This window comes from Chaetura pelagica, unplaced genomic scaffold, assembly GCF_000747805.2.
Source record: "Chaetura pelagica isolate M959 unplaced genomic scaffold, ChaPel_1.0 scaffold807, whole genome shotgun sequence".
In the NCBI taxonomy this organism is placed as follows: Eukaryota; Metazoa; Chordata; class Aves; order Apodiformes; family Apodidae; genus Chaetura; species Chaetura pelagica.
This window is the reverse complement of record NW_009953935.1, coordinates 616346-637431: the sequence shown is the minus strand read 5'-3', so window position 1 is coordinate 637431 and position 21086 is coordinate 616346. Positions and strand designations below refer to the sequence as shown.

Genomic DNA, 21086 nt, shown 5'->3' with positions numbered 1-21086 from the left:
TCTATGCACACAAGTATATATGCATGATTTACCAGCAACAGTACTAAAATCAGAATGCCCCTACCAAAATGCTTCATGAGTTGGCTGAGCTTTTTAGGATGGTAGTATGAGAATACGAGAGATTATTTCTTTTTTTAAAGCCAGCAATGCTTTTTGTTTTGTTCCCCACACCACCCCCCACAACCCCCCTGACAGGGGTTTGTTTTGATGGATTAGTAAATCCAGAAAGGCTAGAGAGCTCTTAATCCTTTTCCATTAACAAACTATTCATTCCTTCACTGATTCAGTAGATTGCATTAATCTTCTGTTCATCATTGCTGATAGCGGGAAGCTCTTCTAATTTTGTTACCCTGTTGTTCTGCAAGTTTTGGCACATTATACTGCATTTTCAGTATGTTGTTGCTGAATTCTGTGTCGCACCATCTTCTGATATGGATAGTGTTGCTCAGTTTCTGAAGTAGGGTCTACCCAGGATTGAAACAGAAGTGGTAGAATAAGTTGGAGAAGAAATTTTATTGTACCGGAAGGTAGGAGAATCTCAGATAGGCTTTTGTAATTGTGTTTAATGAAGTTAAAAGTAACGGGTGGACATATAAAACAAACTGATTCTGTCCTGGCAATAGCATTGCTGCACTTAAGGTTTTAAGCTTTTCCTTTAAAAACCTCCCTTTACAGTAATTTCAGATTTCTTCTGAAACACAAGGACTATTATTGCTTTCCTATCTTCCACTCTATCCATCCCAAAACAGTATAGAAATGTTGAGTATTACTATAAAAGATACTGTGTATTTATGTTTTCTAATGGCAATATTTTTGTTAATTTATTAGTGAGACCCAGAGCTACTTACATAGGCTTTCACAGTGCCATGTATTTGTAATAAAATAGTACTTTGAAAGATGACTGTGATAGTTGATGGTGGGTGAAATACAAGTGTTGGACACTAAGTTGATTTAAGAGCTAGTGCATTTTTAAAGATTGGACAAGATGATCTTTTGTTTCAGAAAAATGCAGCTTTTTTGTTTATCCTATAAATTAATAATGTCTCCAAATACTTCAGCATGTTTGTTCATTGTTCTTTAGTGCTCTCTAGTGATTTTTCAAATGCAGTGCACAGTTGCTCTGCTTTATTAGAAATGTGATTCTGAAATAATTTGGTTTTTTCTGGTTTGGGTCAAGTAGCTAACTAGTAGATTTTTAGGGAGGAGTGTTGCTGCATTAGAAGTTGGCTGGCTCTATCTTAAGTCATCCAAGCTGGGATCCTAGAAATAGAATTAAACAACTTGGTTTCGATTTAGGTTTTTCAGTTGCAGTTGTTGCAAATAAATTGCAAATGTATTTGAGAATGCCATAAATTCTCATTTGTCATGGTTTATGCTGCACACTTCCTGAATTGTTCTTTGGTATATTTTTTGCTTGACCAACTGGAATGAAATTATAGCAGTAAGGATGTATTTTTCATTACTGGTGTTCATTGTTTGTTCGTTGTTTCAGAACATGAAAGTAGTTTTTTTGTTGCTTGCTATTGCCATTAGATACAATAAGACAGAGCTGTGTTGAGGTTTTTGAACAATATGGAAAGTGTTAAATAATGACATTTGTGGTAAATAGGATTGTAGCATAATAGGCGTTTAGAATACATAGATACTTACTGTTCAAGTCACCTAATAGCAAGCAGAATTGGAAGCATACAAGTAATAGAAGCTATTATTTTAAAGTCTAAGCTTTGGGGGGCAGGACTGGGGGCAGGGAGGTGATACACATGATGTTAATTTCAGAAATGTGTAACTTTTAATACTTAAATTTTCAACACTACTTATCTCAGAAAATGAAGCTCTTCTAGTAGTTTATTTTACTTTTACTCCTAACTAGTGTCCAAGATTTCATATTCTTTTCTTTCCTTCAGAGAGCCTAGGAAGGTTGTCCTACATCGAGGATCAACAGGTCTTGGTTTCAACATTGTTGGAGGAGAAGATGGAGAAGGAATTTTCATCTCTTTCATACTTGCAGGAGGACCAGCTGACCTCAGTGGAGAGCTTAGGAAAGGAGATCGTATAATTTCTGTAGGATTCCTTGCTTTTTTTCTTTAATGAAAACCAAAAGTTTTCCCCTCCCTGGATATTAGTGCTATTCTATGTTTCATTCACAAACAGTATAATTAACAAAGCTAAATTTGAGACAATGGAACAGATGCCAATATACTTCCAAAGTATCTTTGAGGACTTTAATCTGCCTCAGATTGTCATCTGTAACCTCATTAAATTAGCACTTTCTCATCTCAGAGATATTTTTCTCAGTGAAGACATAAACTTACCTTAATCTGGTAGCTGAGATTTGTATCTTAATGGAAAGAATGCAGGCTTCAGAAATAAGCCATGGGCTTCAGAAATAAGCCATGGGCTTCAGAAATAAGCCTTCTAGCAAGGTGGAGGCAACTGGTAGTAATGTCTAAAAATGGGTGCTTTACATCCTGGAGTAACTACTAAGCTTTTCATTAGTCTTAAACAGATCCATCTCATATGTTTGAGGGCTTTTTCTATATTAGTACTGAAAGTCATAAAGTTTTTGTGTGGTTTTCTGAAATGACTTAATTTATGGAGAATAATTTTTTTAAACAATTGTATTTTAATCTGGTAGTTATTTAAAAGGAAAATGCTTTTGGCTATGCTGTCATTAGAATGCTGATTTCAAAGTACACCTGTACCTCAGGATGAAGTGTGAAAAAAGATATTTGGTTTAAAATGTGACACATTTGTGTTTCAGTTTTTTCCTATTTTAAAATAGGCTGCATTGATGACAAGGCTAGACCATTTTATAAAGGGTGTGGTCTGTCACTGGATGTTAAATGTAATGTCTGTAGGTAGGATGCTTTGGCTAAGGAGATCCTTGAAACTCTATTGTGGAAAGATGAGGTGAGCCATCACAGAAAGTAACATTCTCTGTGTTTCCTTAGAAAGAAAAAGGTCTTAGACAAGAAAATGACCTAGCAAAGACAAATCATTAAGTGCTACACTGTGATGATTACAGTATTTCTTAAGAGAGGGGATGTATGTGAGAGGATTTAGGGAGTTGGATTTTCAGTAAGCATCAATAATCCTTGCTTGCATTAACTAGCTTGTAATGTTAGAAACATGTGACATAGAAACTGTTCTGTGATGATATGCACAAACATTTATTTTGATAAAGAGCTTTTTTAAAAATTACTTCTAGGTAAATGGAGTAGATCTAAAAGCAGCAACCCATGAACAAGCAGCAGCAGCCCTGAAGAATGCAGGCCAAGCAGTAACTATCGTAGCTCAGTACCGCCCGGAAGGTAAGGGTTGCCTTACACATTCAGAACTTGATGGAAATACCAACAAATAGCCAGAAGTTGTTACTTTTGAACTTCACAACTGTCTTCACCATTTTTATGTGGTAGTTATATTTTCCTTTCTTTGATTTTGCTAAATTGGATGGCCTGTCTTTAAATCCCCTTGCAGAGATTTGTCTACTCAAACTTTCATTAACAGTACTGTCAAGGGGGAAGTTTAGATGTTTATTAGGAGCGGATATTGAGCAGGACTGCTGTCTTCATCTGAAATTTTTAGGTAGCCAGTTGCAGCACAGTCTCCTCAATTTTTCATTTCTTCTCTTCTGCCATGTTTCTTGTATTCTGACCTCCCTGAGTTTTTGAAACATTAGGTTTCACATTCCATTCTCCTCCCCCTCCACCCACATCAGTGCCATGTATCTCCACTGACCCAGCAGCTCTGTCAGTCATGAGAAAATTGATTTGGCTGTTTCTAGTTCATGGTCAAGTATCTTGAGAAGGTGTGCATCTTGTTCACATGTTGAATCTGTAGATTGCTCTGTTTCAGGATTCATTTTCTAGGAAGAATGGTAAGGTCAGCATTGGTTCTGGAATATTTGCTTTGGCTTTTTGTCAGAGCTGTCAGATACTCCTGTCGATACACATTTGGCCTATCCTCTGCTTGGCTCTTCAGTGTTGTACAAGTGGATCAAATTGTTACACTCTCTGCCTTCCTGCATAGGGATCCCTCAACTTAGTGAGAAATAAAACTTGTGCTTTGTTTTGCTCATGAAGTTGACCTTTTGACCTTCTGGCCACTTTTTTGTTGAAAAGAGGGCATTTTTGGTCATTACTCTGCCTGGAAGATATGTTGAGGTGTGGCTTCTAGGAGGAGAACTAATGTTTCTCTGGTAGAATATATTCCAGAACATACACGCTTTTTTTTAGCTTGCCAAAACATGTACTCAGACTGCATGCACAAGAAGTGGCTTTTCAGTGTTCTCTGTGATTCAGGCTTTAAAAAAACAGGAATGTCTTCATACTTTGAAAATCATAACTCTCCTTTTAGAATAAGAGAACTAAACATTTTGGATGGTTCCTACTCTTTCTGCATTGGAAATAACAGCTTTCTTCATTACTGCTTGTCACATAGATAACTTATTTTCTTGTAACATATATTGAGGTGCTTGACTGACTGGGATTTTGAGTCATTGCACAGAGATTTGCCCAGAGCAGCATACACTGCCTTTTACAAATTCCTCAACAACTGTCACTTGTAGACTTCAAACCTAGAGCTGTACTCATTCCTTCATGATTACTGAAGCATTCAGAATAAGACTGCATGGTTGAGATGTATTGGGAGTGCAGTTCTCAAAGAATTATAGGATACATTTGAGAGGATACATGTGGCAGATGTTACTCGAACTACACTAGATAATGGGCAGACATCTGGCACGTTATTTAAAGAAAGGATATTTTGTTTTTTAAGATGCTTGGCCTGCACGGCAGTCTTTTTTCTGAAACAGTGCTTAAAATCTCCATTTGGAGTGAAGGTGTTGTAAGCATGTTAGGGCTTTACCCTTTTGAAGTATGATGTGAAGAAAGTGTATCTAGGAGACTTGAGTTCCACTGTAGCTGACACATGGCCAGCCTACCTTAGAGAGCTCAGGTTACTAATGTCTGACTTGGTCTGACATCTCTGCTTGTAAAAGAGTTTTTCTTACTCCTTGTAAACTCCAGCTGTCAGCTTCTTTCAGGTCTGGTATGGGAGGTAAGTTGGATCAGATACTCACTGTTCATATTGTAGTGATTAGTAAAGAGAGTATTTCCTTAAAGGTTACTGTTTGTTTATTATCAAAGAAAAGCAGTCTGTTTGAGGTTTGATTTCCATGTAGAAAATACCATCCATGGGATTGAGTATACTTGATAAAAGTGCATTGATCATCTTCAGATTTCCTAAATTATAATTCTGGATGGTCATCTTTTCTCCTCACTTGATTAAGTTGGGAAATTTTATATATATGTTTATATAATTATCTCCACCTTTTGTTTATGGTATTCAGAAACAGGTTAAGAGGTATTCAAATGAAGAGTTAAAATATTATTATTAATCATTGGTGTTTCTCAAATGTCTTCATAAAGATGAAGAGCATCAGTTATAACTGCTTGTATTGCATATGTATTTTACTTGTATTTATAAGTCCAGAAGGATTTTGTAAAAGATTCTGACATCTAGGACAGATCAAGGAGATTCTAGACATCCATCAGAGTTCATTATACCTGGGTAAATAGATTCAGTATGATTGGAGCATTTGGAAGACACTTGGGACCAGCTCACTTCACTCCCTGTAATTCTATGTGACAGTTTGTATATTCATAGATATGGTGGGGAATAGTAATTTATATTTTTACATCCTACCACACATAAATGCTATCAGAAATTTCCTAGTTGTCTTTCTCCTCAGATTTCTGGGAAAAAAAGGATTTTTGCAAGCAGTTGTCTAACAGAAAAGCCTGAGTAAGGTTTAGAAAAATTCATCAGTCCAGAGGTGTACAGTCCTTAGAGGACTCTCCCCTCATTTCACACTGACATTTCTATCATGATGTCCTTTCAAAATAAAAGGGCATCCGAAACATTTTTATGTGTTTTGAAAATGACATAATAATAGTGTTTCCTCAAAATTCAGAATTTCTGGAAGGTTAGATTTTGTCATTGTGAAAAGTTTTGAAGTGCCAGTGGGCTACCATGGCTGTATTATAACTTGAGTGCATCTCAGTTTTTAAAAAGAAGAAAAATAGCCAAAGAAATACATTAAAAATATAAAAATATATTTGGTTGAAATGTGATAGAAAGTAATTCTGTGATTTAAACTTTTTTCTCAAAGGTCGCTATGAAACACCACAAAATTTTATAATTTTGTCTAGTCCCAGAGTCTTTTTTCATGTAAGTTGACAGCTGCCTGTTATTTAGAATTTAGAATCTACATTGATCTTTGTAATTCAGCTGATCAAGTCCATCTCTATATACCCACTTGTTTTCAGAAAAGAGTAGTAAGATGGTTGTGATCAGATTAGGTCCATGTTCGTCGGTGATCAGGGGGATCAGGGTAAGATGAGAAGGTGGATCCAAAACCTGAAGAGAAGATTTTAAGGTTTTTTTCTAAAACTTCACTTCTGAACTTACATTGTTCATATATATGAATATATATGAATATTTATAAAATACATATATTGTTCATATATATTTATTGTTCATATAGGTAGTATACACAGTTTTTTCTTTCAGCTTCATTTAAGAAAATACAGGATTTTCCATTGCCAAATGTATTGAAGATGTATAGGTTCAATCAGAACACCTCATACTTTGATAACCAAATTTTAAGTGAATTTTCATGTATTGTTTTGTTTTGAAAGTAAGATCAGAGTATAACATTGTATTTATTGTTCTCTCTCATCTTTAACACAAATGAGTCAAAATAAAATAGGGTGTGTGGAGAGAGGGGAGACTTTGTTAGAGCTTATTCTCATGGGCAGTATTTGTCCAATTTTTGTGTTTGTGACACTTTGTCTGTGCACTGTTTCCTAGTGGAATTCAAAACAGAATAGAACTAAGCTCTGGAAAATGATAGCACTTTCGTGTGTGGTTATTTTATGACTATTTGTCTTGAAATATATTGTAAATCTTTTGGAGGAGCAGAAAGTCAATAATGCTTTTGCAAACTTATTTTTCAATGTTTATGTTTTATGAAGAGGATAAGCCTCCTTTGTTTTATAGCTGAGAACATGGATTGTTTTAATCAATTATTAGTACATCCCAATTTCAAAAAGAAAAATATTTTTTTAAAAATTACCCTCTTTTGGGGCATGTAGTCTCTAGTTTTCCAAACTTTTATTCCTGCTTGTTTTGTACCTGGTTCTACTAATTTGCAAGTAATCCAGATTAGTTAATTGAAGCACCTTTAAAATCAGGTCTATTAAGATTAGAAGAGTTCTGCTATATATAGTCGTGATAAATGCTGTAAGGCTGCTTATGCATGTTTTAATCCTTTAAAACCTTACTCCTGCTCTTTAATATAATACAGAAAATTGTCTGTCTTTAAGAATAGTTCAGCATTTTGGAAGTTGAGAATGTGTGGTAAACCCTCAATGACTGGTGAATTCACTTTATTAGTGACTACACGTAGTCTCCCTCTGAGTTTTGCAGGCTCTGTGGGAGGTGTTCTTAACTAAATAGAAATGTGATTTTTCTAATCTGTTTTGAAATTCTAAGTGGCCTAGTCTTTCAGATGATTAATGAGGTACAAGCTCATTACACATTAGAGTGCAGGAAAGGCTCCAATAGCATGTGGAATGCATTGAGGTCTCTCCCAGGTCATGTTAATATAAAATGACAAGTATTGAAGGAAACTATTATCTCCCCAGGGATTATTTATGATGTTTTTATTGTGGTCCATGCATTTTAATAGGTAAGCTCTTTGCTAGTATTCTTGATTGGTTGCACTAAATACTCCCCAACCTCCTTTATCAACTGAAATTTATAGTACAGTCTCTAATAAGAAAAAGATGTGCAAAACATGAAGGATACCTATGAATTTGTTAAATACCAGTGCAGATAATTAAGGGATGGTGGTGGTACAAGACTAGGACTCATGAATACAACTTCAGTCCTCTGTTGGCTGTGGTGGTCTTGCCTCATGAGTGTAGAATGGTAAATAAATGGCAGGTCATTACAAGGTCAGTATGATGAAGGACATCCTAACTTCCTACGAGGCTCCATTTCTTGGTTGATTTGGAGGCACTATGAGAAGGAAAACTGAATATTCTGAGAGTGGAGAAAGGAATGTAAATCCCTAGTTATATAAAACTGCCAGTGCAAGAGTCCTGCTTTCATAGATCCAGTGGGACCTGCTCAAGGAGGGCTTTCCACACACAGATGGGAAGAGGAGGAAGCAAAGGACATTCTTTTTTAGTTAGTGAACTTTTTCAGCACACTGTGGGTTCAGTATATGTAAGAATCTCTGCTTCTCACTTCTGTGCTGCCATCTGTCCCCTGTGCACACACCCATGTGTCCATGAGTTGCTTTTCCTTCTGTGCTGTTTACTGAATTTTTCATCCCTTGTCTTCTGTTCTTTTGCCCCATTTTTCGAACATGTTCCAGACTAAATTAATTTTCATTGTGGCCTCTTTTTTTCTTTTTCCCTGCCTGTACAGGCTATGCACTACATATCTGTGTTTATCACTGTCCTCTTGGTGCCCACCACCACATGGGCTGTCCAGGAGAGTTTCACTGCTCTGGCTCTCTCTGAAGTTTTGATTTCTGTTAAAGTAAATGTTGACATTGAAAACATCAGCTTTCTAGGTAAAATCACTTTAGGTGCTTAGAACTAGAGGAATCTTCCAGGATTTCCTGATCTTCTCCTTCCCCTCTATCTTTTTGTTCATTGCTGTGCAATATATGCAGACATGAAATAGAGCAGATTTATTCTAGTTTTGCACCATCTGCTTATCCATTTTGAACTTAAACTTGAGTCCAGATGTATCGATCCAATGTTCTTTAAAACTGATTATTTGTAAACCAGAGTAGGCTTTAGCTTTTTTTCCTTTGGTGATGGTGGGGTACTGTTGGACAAATGCCATGAATTAAAGCAGCAGATGCTCGTGCTTCCTCAAGCCCTATTTAATGATAGTAGGTAGTTCTCCCTCCCTGCTTCTAAACTTACTGGAAACTTTGAGAAAATTCCAGCCAAAAAGAGATATTATTCTTATGTTCCAATTGCATTTAATGTTAGTCTTGCTGTCTGTTACTGGTGCTATACAACAAGTAAAGGGTAACTTTCCTAAAATTCAGAACATCAGAAGAGATCTTGAGTTAAGTCCCAGTCACTGCTGTTGCATATACATCAGGTTTCAGATCCTGGTCAAAGTGTTACCTGAAAGGATTGAGCGTTTCAGTTGTGTGGGTTTGTTTTGTTTGTTTGTTAAATTTCATTTCAAAGGTGGGAGGGAAGGTTCTTGTGTCACTGAAGTTGAACCAAGCCTAATTAGTCAACAGGGAATGGGTGCTGATCCTTTGGGTACCAAACTGTTGGTGCTTTACTGATGCTATCAAGAGTCCTGCTGTTCTCTTAGTTTCTGTCTGTAGCACTAGTTTCAGTACCACTGTATTCAATACCAAGCTTTCTTTTTTTAAAAAAACAACAAAATCCTATCTACTTTTCAGCTTCAAACCAAATGATACTGAGTTTTCTATCTACCTTGTTCCTCCCAAAGCCTTATGTAAGATGAATGTAACTCAAATTTTTAGCTTGTTCTGCATCAAAAGAGCTCATCAGATTCCATCTGCACAGAGTGTTTAAGCTTTCTCTAAATATGACAGCTCTTGGCACTCCTTCTTGAACATCGAGCCTTCTTGGTCCCAGCCCCTTGAGTTTCTTTTTTTGCTTTATTGGTATGGCAAGAGCCTCTATGTAGAAATTACTCTCCTAACTCCTACAGATGTCCCTGTCACTCATTTAGCATGCACTTCACAGGAGTTCTGTTGAGAAAAATTAAATTATGCCAAGAGCACCAAGCTGGAGATGGTACACATGATAGAGTTAGGCAACAGTAAGGAGTAGCTTTTCCTGTTAACTCTCTTACATACTACATCATACATATGAGGAAATTGGATTCTTCCAATTGATGATACATAATACTTAAGAGAAATTTGTATTTTTTTCCAGTAGATATTGCAAAGAACTGCAGATACTTTCAGTACTGAACAGTCTACAGCACACAAAAGTTCTTGCTTATTTTCCTTTCCTAGAGTAGGCATAAAAAACCCTCTTATGTCAGAAATCTCAGCTACCATTCTTGTACTGTGTTTGAAGTTTAGAACTTTGATCTTCCAAAACACCCAAGAAACAGGCTTAAAGTACCATTTCTCAAGTATAAATTAGTAAAATGAGGTGACTTGCCCAAGGCCTTGCAGTGCAGCTGTATCACAGGAGTAGCTTATTCTCTTCCTGTACCTGGGTCCTTTCCCTAAGGGATATAATAAAATCATATCATGATCTATGTTGGAAGGAACCTTAAAGATCTTGGATGCTCAGAGTCCCATCCAACCTGGCCTTGAACACTTCCAGGGATGGGGCATCCACAGCTTCCCTGGGCAACCTGTTTCAGTGTCTCACCACCCTCAGAGTGAAGATTTTCTTTCTAATATGTAATCTAAATCTGTCCTCTTACAGTTTTAAGCTTTCTAAACCCCATCATTTTCTTATATTCTTAGGTTACCATTCTTTCATCTTAAATTCTGCTGTTAGTGATAGCTTTGATAGTGGTGGAAATAATGTTTTTGTTTCTTTGTCAAATGACCTGATGAGTGCTGGTAAATTATTTCATCTGGATGTTATTTGTAAAAGGCACTTTATGCTGTTTTTGAAAATCAAAACACTGTCTTAAATACTACTAGCTTTTTGGTTTTAAAGTACAAAAATCAGGGTTATTTAAGAGAGCGTTCTTATGATAGTCTTGATAGGATTGACAGTAGTTGCTATTGCTAGAGCATCAGATTTGTAGTTACCTTGATAAATGAAGTGATATACCAGAAAGTGGTTCACAGAATGTTTTTCTGTAACTTAATATTTTTTTTCTTCTTCTCTGGTTAGTCTCTAAGCCTTGGTGCTCACTGAGTGCAAGTGGTACAGAATGTAATACAGAAAATAATTAATGGTGTTTAGATGACTGCTGAAGCAACCTTAGTTGAAATATTTTTGCATTTTACATCCCTCGTAATCAATCTTGCATTTCCTAAGTAAATTTGATGCCAGCAGGGAATGAGGGTGCTGTTGGGAAGAGCACCACACTGCCCAATTCAGCAGCTGCTTTGCTGCACAAGCCGGGCTTTCCCAGCGTTGACTTGTAATCTGGCATCACGTGGTCATCTGGCAAAGGTGGTGGCTGCAGAACATTTCCTTTAACTAGAAACATTTTACAAGTGAACCTGTTGGTCCTGAAGTCCAAACTATTCAACTGAAGGAACAACTTAGTTGTTTTGAGTTCTTATTTTATGCTGACAACATGTAAGTACCTTGCTTCAGGAAGTTTGTCCTGAACAAGCTGTTCCTATTTTGCTGCCTGTCTTAGTAGCTAAAATCAAATGTATTTAGTTTAGTTTTATTAGTACACAGTGCTGCTTAAGAACACAATCCGTTTTTCCAGGATTAACATTGTACATAATTCTATACAGGGAGTTTGAATCTCTAATGCTGGATCAAGATTCATGCCAGAAATCTGGATATTTTTTCCTTTCCTAAGCTCCCATGGGAACGTTGTCATATTTAGATCATGTTCTGCATATTCCCACCCTGTAGTGCTAAATTCTTTATCTAATTCAAGTCCAGTAATTTCAAACTATCTTCTCAATGTTGTTTTTTCAGACCCTTATTTCCATTTATTAACATCTAAAAGTTAAAATATATTGTTCTTGATTATTAACATGTATTACAGATGTATGTTCTGAAGGTTTTTCTGTCATGTGTTAAAACGTATCTGTATTAATCTTGTTATTACTAAAAAAATTATAATTGTTAGTGGAAATGCTTGCTATAATTTGGAGTAAAAATAATTACTGTGAACTGTAGATTAAGAACAGTAAATTTTAAAAGCACTATTGGTAATGACTTCAGCTTAACTGCTTTGTCTAATTATAATTATTTCTTATTTCAGTTAAAATTGATAACTAAAACCTCACATAACTTTTAATTACAAAGCATAATGCTTAATGAAAATGTTGGTATTTGAGATACATTCTTGTATTAAAAAAGCTATAGCAAATGCTTCTCCGCTGAGATTTGCAGCATTTTTATGAGTAATTTACTTGCTGAAGTTGAGAGGAAATTGTTTGCATTTCCTCTCATTTTTTACAGAGTACAGTCGTTTTGAAGCTAAAATACATGATTTACGGGAGCAGATGATGAACAGCAGCATCAGTTCAGGATCAGGATCTTTGCGAACCAGTCAGAAGAGATCCTTATATGTCAGGTAATCATCTTTTTCATAGTATTGCTGGTGGTTTTTTCTGGTTTTCTGTAGTCTTAGTATTTCTGTATTTGCTTTTTTATACTATTATTTACTCATTATTGATCTTAATAAATTGATATTTATATGCAAAATATATTTTTTAAAATGTAACATAGCTGAAAACTAAGCACTAGCCCTCAGAACCTTGTATGAATTTGCAGTGGTGCTATTGCTTGCTTTTTGTCCTACCTCTCACAGAGTTGATAATCCTTCAGCAAAATCACATATTTCTTTAAGTCAGTACATGTGAAGTCTCAACAACTTGTTGAATTCAGTTTTTGTGACAGTAGTATTAATATTCTTCCTTGTTTAGTTCCTGAGTTCAAATTTACAATCTCCCTTTACTTCGGCATTGACGATTTTCATCTTCTGTCAGCTTCCTTTAGTTGTATCTCAGCTTGAATTAAGAAATCATGTCTATATCCTTTAGCATTTTGTTCTAGAGTATTTTCCATGTTAACCAGGAGAGCAAATGCATCAAAGCAAATGAACTAAATATTCTTCATTAATTTACTTATATGGAAATAAGCATAAAGGAGGCTGAAAGACAGTGGAAGTATAAAAGAGAATGAAGCAGTTAAGAAAACAGGTGGTTTCACCAGGAGATTGCTGCAAGGTGCAACTAATTAATTTGCCAACTAATTCCTCTTTCAGCTTTATCTGAAATCTTGTTCTTTTTTTTGGTATTTTGTTGGCTTTAAGTAATTTTGAGGGTAAAAAATTAAATTTTAGGAAAATGCCTTAAATACTAAGGATGAGTGCTTAATATCACAGTTATCCATGTCTCAGAATTTACACAGGTAGTTGTATGTATGGATGTTGTGGTGAGATCATTTCCATAATCCCAAGATTTATTGCTTTAGCCCTCATCACATAACTAAGCCCAAACAATTCTAAATGCTTTTACTTTGCTTGGTTAGCTGTAGCCTGATTAGGTTCTAAACAGCTTATGCTCATGTTCGCACACTGATCTGGTATTTTAAGCCCTTCACAAGCATTTTGTGTTCATGTAAATTTATTCCACTTATGAAAGTTATCTGTAGGTGGCTGAGGTTGAGCTTTTGGCTTTTCCAGCTGCAGAAAATGCAGCCTTCTCCAGGTTGCTGGCGGGAGCCTTGGGGGCACTTATGATTCCCTTTGAGGAAAGGTTTTTGAGACTTGGTTATCAGATTTATTGTAAGTAAGAATGAAAATCTAAAATGCAAAAATTCTTCAGGAAAAGTACTTTTCCACCCACATCTCTTAACAGAGGGTGCTGCTGGGGCTTTTGAGATCATCTCCTGTCATCACACCAAAAGATGCTAAAGACTGGTGGGCAACTTGATGTACACAGAATGGGTTCACATCTGTTCTGTCGTGTTTCGGGTGGAATTTTGACCTCACTGAAATAAGCTTTATGAATCTTTTCACATATTGCTGGATACTGACAGAACATGTTGGTTATTCAACTTGTTCTGTATGCTAAAGTCACTCTGGTATGATCTTTCGGTACTTTCAATTGTACCAATTCAAAGCCAATTTTAGTAACTGAAGCTGTCTTTTTTTTTTTTTCCCCTGTAATACTTGGTTTTGGATATGCCTTGAGAGAGTCCAGTTATATAACAATGTTGAATTGAATGGTAAATCTGACAGTAAGATGTTTATAGGCTTTCAACCACAATTGTAGAACACGTATCAAATAAAATACTGAAAATTATAAGCTCTGGTTATTTCCAAAATCATGGTAACAAAATAGCAGATAAAATCAGAGATATCATCGTGTCCCCATAGCTGAAACTTGCTATCTTTAGTAATAGCTTGCCCATAAACAGTTGGGGGTGTTAGGCAATATTATGGAAAAGGCAATTGGTCTGAAATTGTTGGTCTGAAAATACAATTTTAAAGAAAATGGCAGATTTTTCTGCTTAATTTTATATATATCGATATATGATGAATAGCAATATTACAGTCATTGGATGGCAATACAAATACAGCAATTCAGCAGCAACCAACTCTTCATTTGCACACCTAATTCTTTCTCTCTTACCCCCAACTACTTAAGGTGTACAGTTTCAGTGGCCTTATATTATTTTTGCTTTGTATTTCTTCTCATTTGAGAGGAGAGATTCTTTCATGTCATGTTTTTAGTTTTGCATTTGAAGTATCTATAAGCTCTCCTCCATCTTCAGATTCAAAAAGCACATCTGAAAAAAATGAGATACTATCAAGTTATCAAGTTTCTAAATTTGGGAATAAATTTGTTCCATGTTTTATCTCATCTTGTATGTCAAGTCTCAGTCTGTGCAGTATGCATTTGATTCAAAACAGAAAATTGCTTTTACCTCTGCATTCTTCTGACCAGCATGATATATTTCAATTTCAAATAATGGTGCTGATTTCTGCTTCATTCGGAGCAGACAATTGTTACATCTCCAAGTGGAAGAAACTTTACAGTTTTGAAATCATTAGGAAATTTTAACTAAATGCTTTGAAAAATAAGGTACGGAATTAGCATGAGGCTTGAGAAGTGTGCTCACTTGCAGAAGGAGCTTCATTGGGCATCCCTATGTTCTGATAGGTCAAACATCTAGTTTCTAACAGCTTTCCCAAATACTCAGTGATAAAAAATACCTCCTTTATAGGCTGACCTTCATTCATTCTGAAGTGGTGAGGTTAACTTGTGTTCCATGAAATAAGACAGGGCTTTTGCTCCAGGAGTTCTGGATTGCTTTGTTCAGCAAAAATATCCTAAAGAAGAAATGCTTCAGTAAAGCTTGGTAAACAGCCTGTGATTTTGAAAGTAATGAGTGTGGCCAGGTAAAAGCACACTCTGTAAAATTTGGCCTGGTTAACACAGCCATTAAATTTTTGGCTTTGAAGCAATAATAATTTGTTGATGATTTTCAGCCTGTGTCAAACAGGCACCTCTCACTTTACGTAGGTGAGGTTTATACACCTTTTAAAAATGCAAAATAAGAGTCTTTTATAGGGCATAATCTTTGGAGTATCTGTTCGAGTTTGGTAAGAGGCTCCTATCATTATTCCATTTCCAAATCCCCACTAAACCCTTGACTGCGCTGGAAGAAACATACTGCAAGTCTCCACAGTGCCTAAGGGAACCCATCCAAATACAAAATGATTTAACAGGGAAAAAGGAATTTAATTTTAACCCAGATTAGTTCTAGAGTATGGTGCTCCATGAGCCTTTCCAGACATTTGTGCTTTCGTAAGAAGGGGAAAGGAATTGGTACAAAGCAGGCATGAATGCAGGTATGGTAGTAGTGGGCTTGCATAAACCAACCTTGCTGGCAAAGGGAATCGTAGTAGAAGTGTAGCCATGCAGCTGGTGTTCAGGTATTGCTAGTGCCTGTTATTTGAAAACAGACTTACCTTAGAAAAAAGAATGAGGTTTTCTTGAAGCGGTTGGGAATTTTCAAAAAGAATGCATGTAAGATTCTTTCCCTTCTGGAACTGCAGTGGCAAAGTTGTGTTCAGATGGTATTTCTAGGGTTTTTTCTCCTGCAACCCTGTGAGCAGGATATTGACTTTTATTTTAAAGACAGTAACTTTTATTTACTAAAATAATTCCAATTTATAACTTGATATAAAATTGTGTACCTTATGGAACTTTCAAGCACAATGTATCCTTCAAGTATTTGCTTGCCTTTTTTATTCTAAGCTGACATGTACCTTGCTCTGTGTAAACTACTTATTGAACTGCAGAGAGTATCCTCTGTGAACCTTGTAAGAAGCTTTTCTTATACAGAGTTTTGCTCTGAGTGAAGTTGGTTTTCATTCATTCAAAACTTACAAGTGTGTGTGGATACCGTGCTACATATTCTCTGTGTTTCTATGAGAGACAGTGCATTCGGTGTTCTTGTTTGAGGCAGCTGTCAGAATGGTGCAGTAACTTAGGAACAACAACACATGCAACTTGCTTCATATTTTCTGCTATTCATACTCCCCATTTTTTTTCTTGCTTTTTCTATATTTCTGTGTTTATTTTTTCTTTGCAATGCAGAGCTCTCTTTGATTATGACAAGACTAAAGATAGCGGCCTTCCGAGTCAAGGATTGAACTTCAAATTTGGCGACATTCTCCATGTCATTAATGCCTCTGATGATGAGTGGTGGCAAGCACGGCAGGTAACTCCAGATGGAGAAAGTGATGAAATTGGAGTTATCCCAAGCAAACGCAGGTGTGTTATTTTATTTACTTACAATGTCTATTAAACGTCAGATACAATAGTACATAGGCTTCCCTCTTTGTTGTTAATTCTGTACCACATCAGCCTCTTGATTTTCCTTTTTTTAAAAAAAAATAAAATAAATCTGTAGTGGGCTTCTGACTAAGCTAATGAGAAGTTTGTTAAAATCCTATTTAGCCTTAGGAGTTGCATGTTGAAGTTGATAAAGGTGGTCTCAGTCCATTTCTCTGTTCTCACTGTAAGCAAGTTATGGGTTTAATAATAATTGTAGGTTTAATAACAATACAATTACATATGAAAATGTACAAAGTGAATTTTACACTAATCATGACACTATCATGAGTTCTTTGTACCCAGAACCTGGAAATCTGGTGAGCCTTTCTTTGGTGGCCAGAATAAACAGAAATGGAAGTGTTTGTTGGCATGCTAGAGACCCAAATAAGAGATTAGATGATCTGAATCTTAGTATCTGCTGGTGTCTCAAAATCGAGTGTGTTCGCTTATTGTGTAATTTGCATCTTCTGGATTTATTGAAAATATATAATCACATAATACTGCAATGCCTGGAGAACTCGTCACTTGAGAAATAGTACCCTACTTTTCCAATGCAGTTTTCCATTAGCAACCTTCCATATTTGGAGGGTAGCATCAGCTGTAAAAATCAATACTAGTAAAGATACACCTGTGTTTGAACAAGTAGTAAATTGAAGTTCTGGAAATTTTGCTGATTTACCATTTTTGTCTATGTTTTTGTGGTAGAGTCGAGAAAAAAGAACGAGCCCGTTTAAAGACAGTGAAATTCAATTCCAAAACAAGAGGAGATAAAGGGGTGAGTTAATGAAGTGCTGATTACACCTGGCATTGTGAACGGTAAAATTTTTCAGTTTTTAGTGAAAAGATTCAATTCTGTCAAATTGAGCACTAAAACAAATTTTAGTTACCAAAATGCTGCAAATTATTTGAAGAATTAGCTTAGAAATACATATTTTCATTAGTACTATGATGTAATAAGAGTTGTAGGTACTAATCAAGTGTTGAATAGTGCAATTTCTAACATGCTGCAAGTGATGCTTATAAAGCAGTTTACTCCTTTAGTATGGATTGTACTCCTGGAGTCCCTTTTTTGGGGAAAGGCTTACTACTGTATTTCAGAAAAAGTAAAATGTTTATTTTTTTCAAATTTTTCATCTTTTTATTCATCTACCAAATAGGGAAGTAAAGCTCAACAGGATCCCTGTGTTGAAATGAGGCTTTGCTGTGTACACAGTTACACAGACACCTCATAAAGTAACTTCTTTGATACAACTATGGATGTGGAAGCTTTACAGAATTTCATTCAGGAACATGGGCCAACAAAAACTCAAGGCAAGCACCATTGCTCACTAGAATCAGTCTGCATTTCACAGCTGCTTTTGTCACCACCACTCTCTACTGGTGCAAATACTGATGTGGCTGTGCTTAAATAAAATAACCAATGTAGAAGGAAAAAACCCCAATCTGAAAGAAATCCTGTTTTAAGTTTTAGTCAATTCCTTGGTGCAGTTCACTGCATGATATGCAATCCCTGTCCCAGTACATGTGATGGGAATGAGTGGTGAGAAAGCAGGGTAGCTACATGAATAGTGATAGGAGTGTTTAATATCTGAAATTACAGCCATTTCATAATGGTGTAACAACCACTTGTTTGTTATTTGTGAGAGTGAGGCTTTTTGGCTGAGTTTTTGGTAATTTTAAAATTTTACCATTTCACAACCTTATCGTTTATACCAATAATGTACAACTAGTAATTTCAAGACTTAATTATATGCATTTTAGATGTAAAAGGTCTTGTAAAATAATAATATATTGGCATTTTTAAAAATCTGAAACCTTGTTTAAGCTCCTGAGGAAGATATTTCTTGAATACTGATTTTTTTAATAGCACTGATGCTGTGACATTAGTCATTATTGTAGATCCCAATTATTTCTTTTAGTAATTTATTTCAGTTACAATGTTTTAATAACTTCAAAAATCGCATCTATAGAGTATTAAAGTTGAAATACTTTATCTTGATACTGTAGGACTTTACACTTTAAAGATTGGTCAGAATTATGTGTTCTTCCTTCTGCTACATGGCAAAGGTTTCAGTTTAGTTTATGAATCAAAAAAATAGTTGTGGTTTTTCCTTTAAGTATTTGTTCAAAAGGAAATCAGTATCTAGTTATCTTCTGATGAACAATTAAAGCACTGTCATGAGGATTCACTGGATTATTTGCTCTTTTTTCTGGTTTGGTAGATTCACATTTTGGTATTTGAATAAAATGTTATCAACTGATGTGGTAATTTTTAACCTGACCATTTTTATAATTTGAGTTCACTATTTAGAAGTCACAAAGAAAATGGCTGAAGTATGTTAGATTATTTTAATTTCATTAAGGATTTTTTCAAATGTTACAAATGTTCTTTAAAAGATAATTGCATGGTTTTGTAGTTTGTCTACCAATAAACTGCAAACAGTTAATTAACAATGTATCTGAAGCAGCATTTTGACAATAGCAGATAGTGCACAGTCCCTGTGCTGATGTGGCACCACAGATACGCATGGAAAACTGAGTGGAAAAGCAACTACGCTTGCCATTGATATAGAACTGCAGTTCTTTTTCTTTAGTAACATCTCATTTTGCAAACATGCTTATACTGCTCAGTCTTCTGCTTCAGCTTGTAGATATTTTAATGTCATGGTTTCTCCTTAAAGTATTCTTCCTGGTGATATTTTTTCCCGGTAGGTTGTCTGCACCATACATGTCCTCACGGACTGTGTGCCTTCCTATGTCTGTTTATGATAATACTCCATGGACAGGATGAAGTGCCGACTTTGTACAATTCTTCACAATTTGTACATTAAAACACAAAAGAATAACCCTAGTGATGGCAAACATGAAAATCCATGTTCCTTTCATGTTAAGTAAAACTACAAAATCTGGAGTAGAAGTGGTTTATTTTTTCCTTTTTTGTTCCTTTCACATACACATTTGTCTCACTTTCTGTTCTGCTTCTGTTTTAATCTATTCTTGCTTATGCCTGTGTATGATTTGCAGTGGGCTTATGAAAAATTTAATACAATTACTATGCATTTTCAACTAATAACCGATTCTTACTAGCTTTTTATAATCATGATATCTTTTTAAAATCTCTTGGCTAATCTTTTATGCAAAATCAGTATAATATTACTTTTATTTTCTCTTTTGGCCATGGAACTGACTCTGACCATTATACATGCAGTATGTAAAATTTAATACCAGTTTAGTAAGATGTACTATACAAGCAGTTAAAATAATTACTGCTATGAAATATTTTCAAAACTTAAAGTAAGAACCTGATTATGTTTTGCTAAGTCAAATAAATCAGCCACTTCTAATTGTACTATACAAATTCCAGTCTCACCACCTCAGTTAGACTGCAACATTTGAGCTTTTTTAGATTTATTTCCCCTGTTCTTTTGCTAAAGTGAGGCTTTTCTGAATGAAACAGTTACATAGATGTGAGGCTTCTGCTTGTTGAAATTCATGTTACAGGATTTCTCAGTATACTCAAAAAAGGTCTGATCTGGTGGATTTCTTTGTTGCCCTTGTTCTGTAGGTTACATCAATATTTCTAGTTATGAGAAAACAATTGCTGTGACTTGCTGAGTTCAGGTTAAGAAGGTCAGGAGAACCGTAACCTGGAACCTTGCCTATGCCAACTATTACTCCTGTAAGCATATGATTGGCTTGAGGCCAGTTCTTCTGTCCATATGTCAGGTTGATAATTTACCAATTCAAGTGGAATGTCAGTTTTGGTTGAACACAGATGCCAGGCAACTAAAGATTTTATGGATTTCCCAATTAACACAGCATTGTTGTTTCCAGAGCTCAATGTCCCCAGCTGTGCTCCCATGATACCATGTGCCTCTTTAACACCTGGTAATTTTAAGCAATTTTTTTTTAAAAGAAAAACAATGAAAATATCACTGGATATTGATATTGTTGGCCTGATATTGCCAAGCAAGTCTGTATGAAAACAGATGGCCAGAAGGATTGTTAATTCTGGAGCAGGATGTAGCTTGTGTGTTGCACTACATGCATTCTCTTTAGGAAAGCGAAACGTTAAATTTGTAATTTTACCAAAGAAGGTGGCCCATAATTTGAAAAAACTTTGTACTATTTGACCTCTAGTTGTAACTATGTTTAATTCCATATTTAATGCTGGTAGAAAAGATAATGTATCTCTTACTCTGTTGCATGTATGAAGGAAGATGAGCTCACACTGGCTGAAGACAGACAAGCAACTACTTTAGAGTTAGCTTGCTCCAAGTTCTAGAAATAGCTGTTAATAGAGTTGTTAATGTATTGATTTATTTTTTTTTTAAGTGGTTTTTAAAAAACAGTTCTGTGGAAATTTTGTTACTTCCTGCTGCACATGGGCTCTGCTTGTCTTAGAAATAACCAGTCCCACTGCAACATGGTGTTGCAAAACCAAGTTGTGCATCTTCTTACTTTTGCCATCCTTCCCATAATAGAGTTTCTGCAA

General features: G+C 35.6%; 1 protein-coding gene across 3 annotated transcripts in view; it reads left to right on the top strand.

The window, feature by feature from the left end:
- The window catches only part of DLG1 (discs, large homolog 1 (Drosophila)), a 79940-nt gene that overhangs the window by 43416 nt on the left and 15438 nt on the right, over nt 1-21086 (top strand). For all 3 annotated transcript variants that reach the window (XM_010001723.1, XM_010001722.1, XM_010001721.1), the window contains 5 exons: nt 1905-2061; nt 3209-3311; nt 12198-12312; nt 16352-16528; nt 17297-17366. In XM_010001723.1, coding sequence (XP_010000025.1) covers nt 1905-2061; nt 3209-3311; nt 12198-12312; nt 16352-16528; nt 17297-17366 — 622 coding nt within the window. The remainder of the gene's footprint in view (nt 1-1904; nt 2062-3208; nt 3312-12197; nt 12313-16351; nt 16529-17296; nt 17367-21086) is intronic.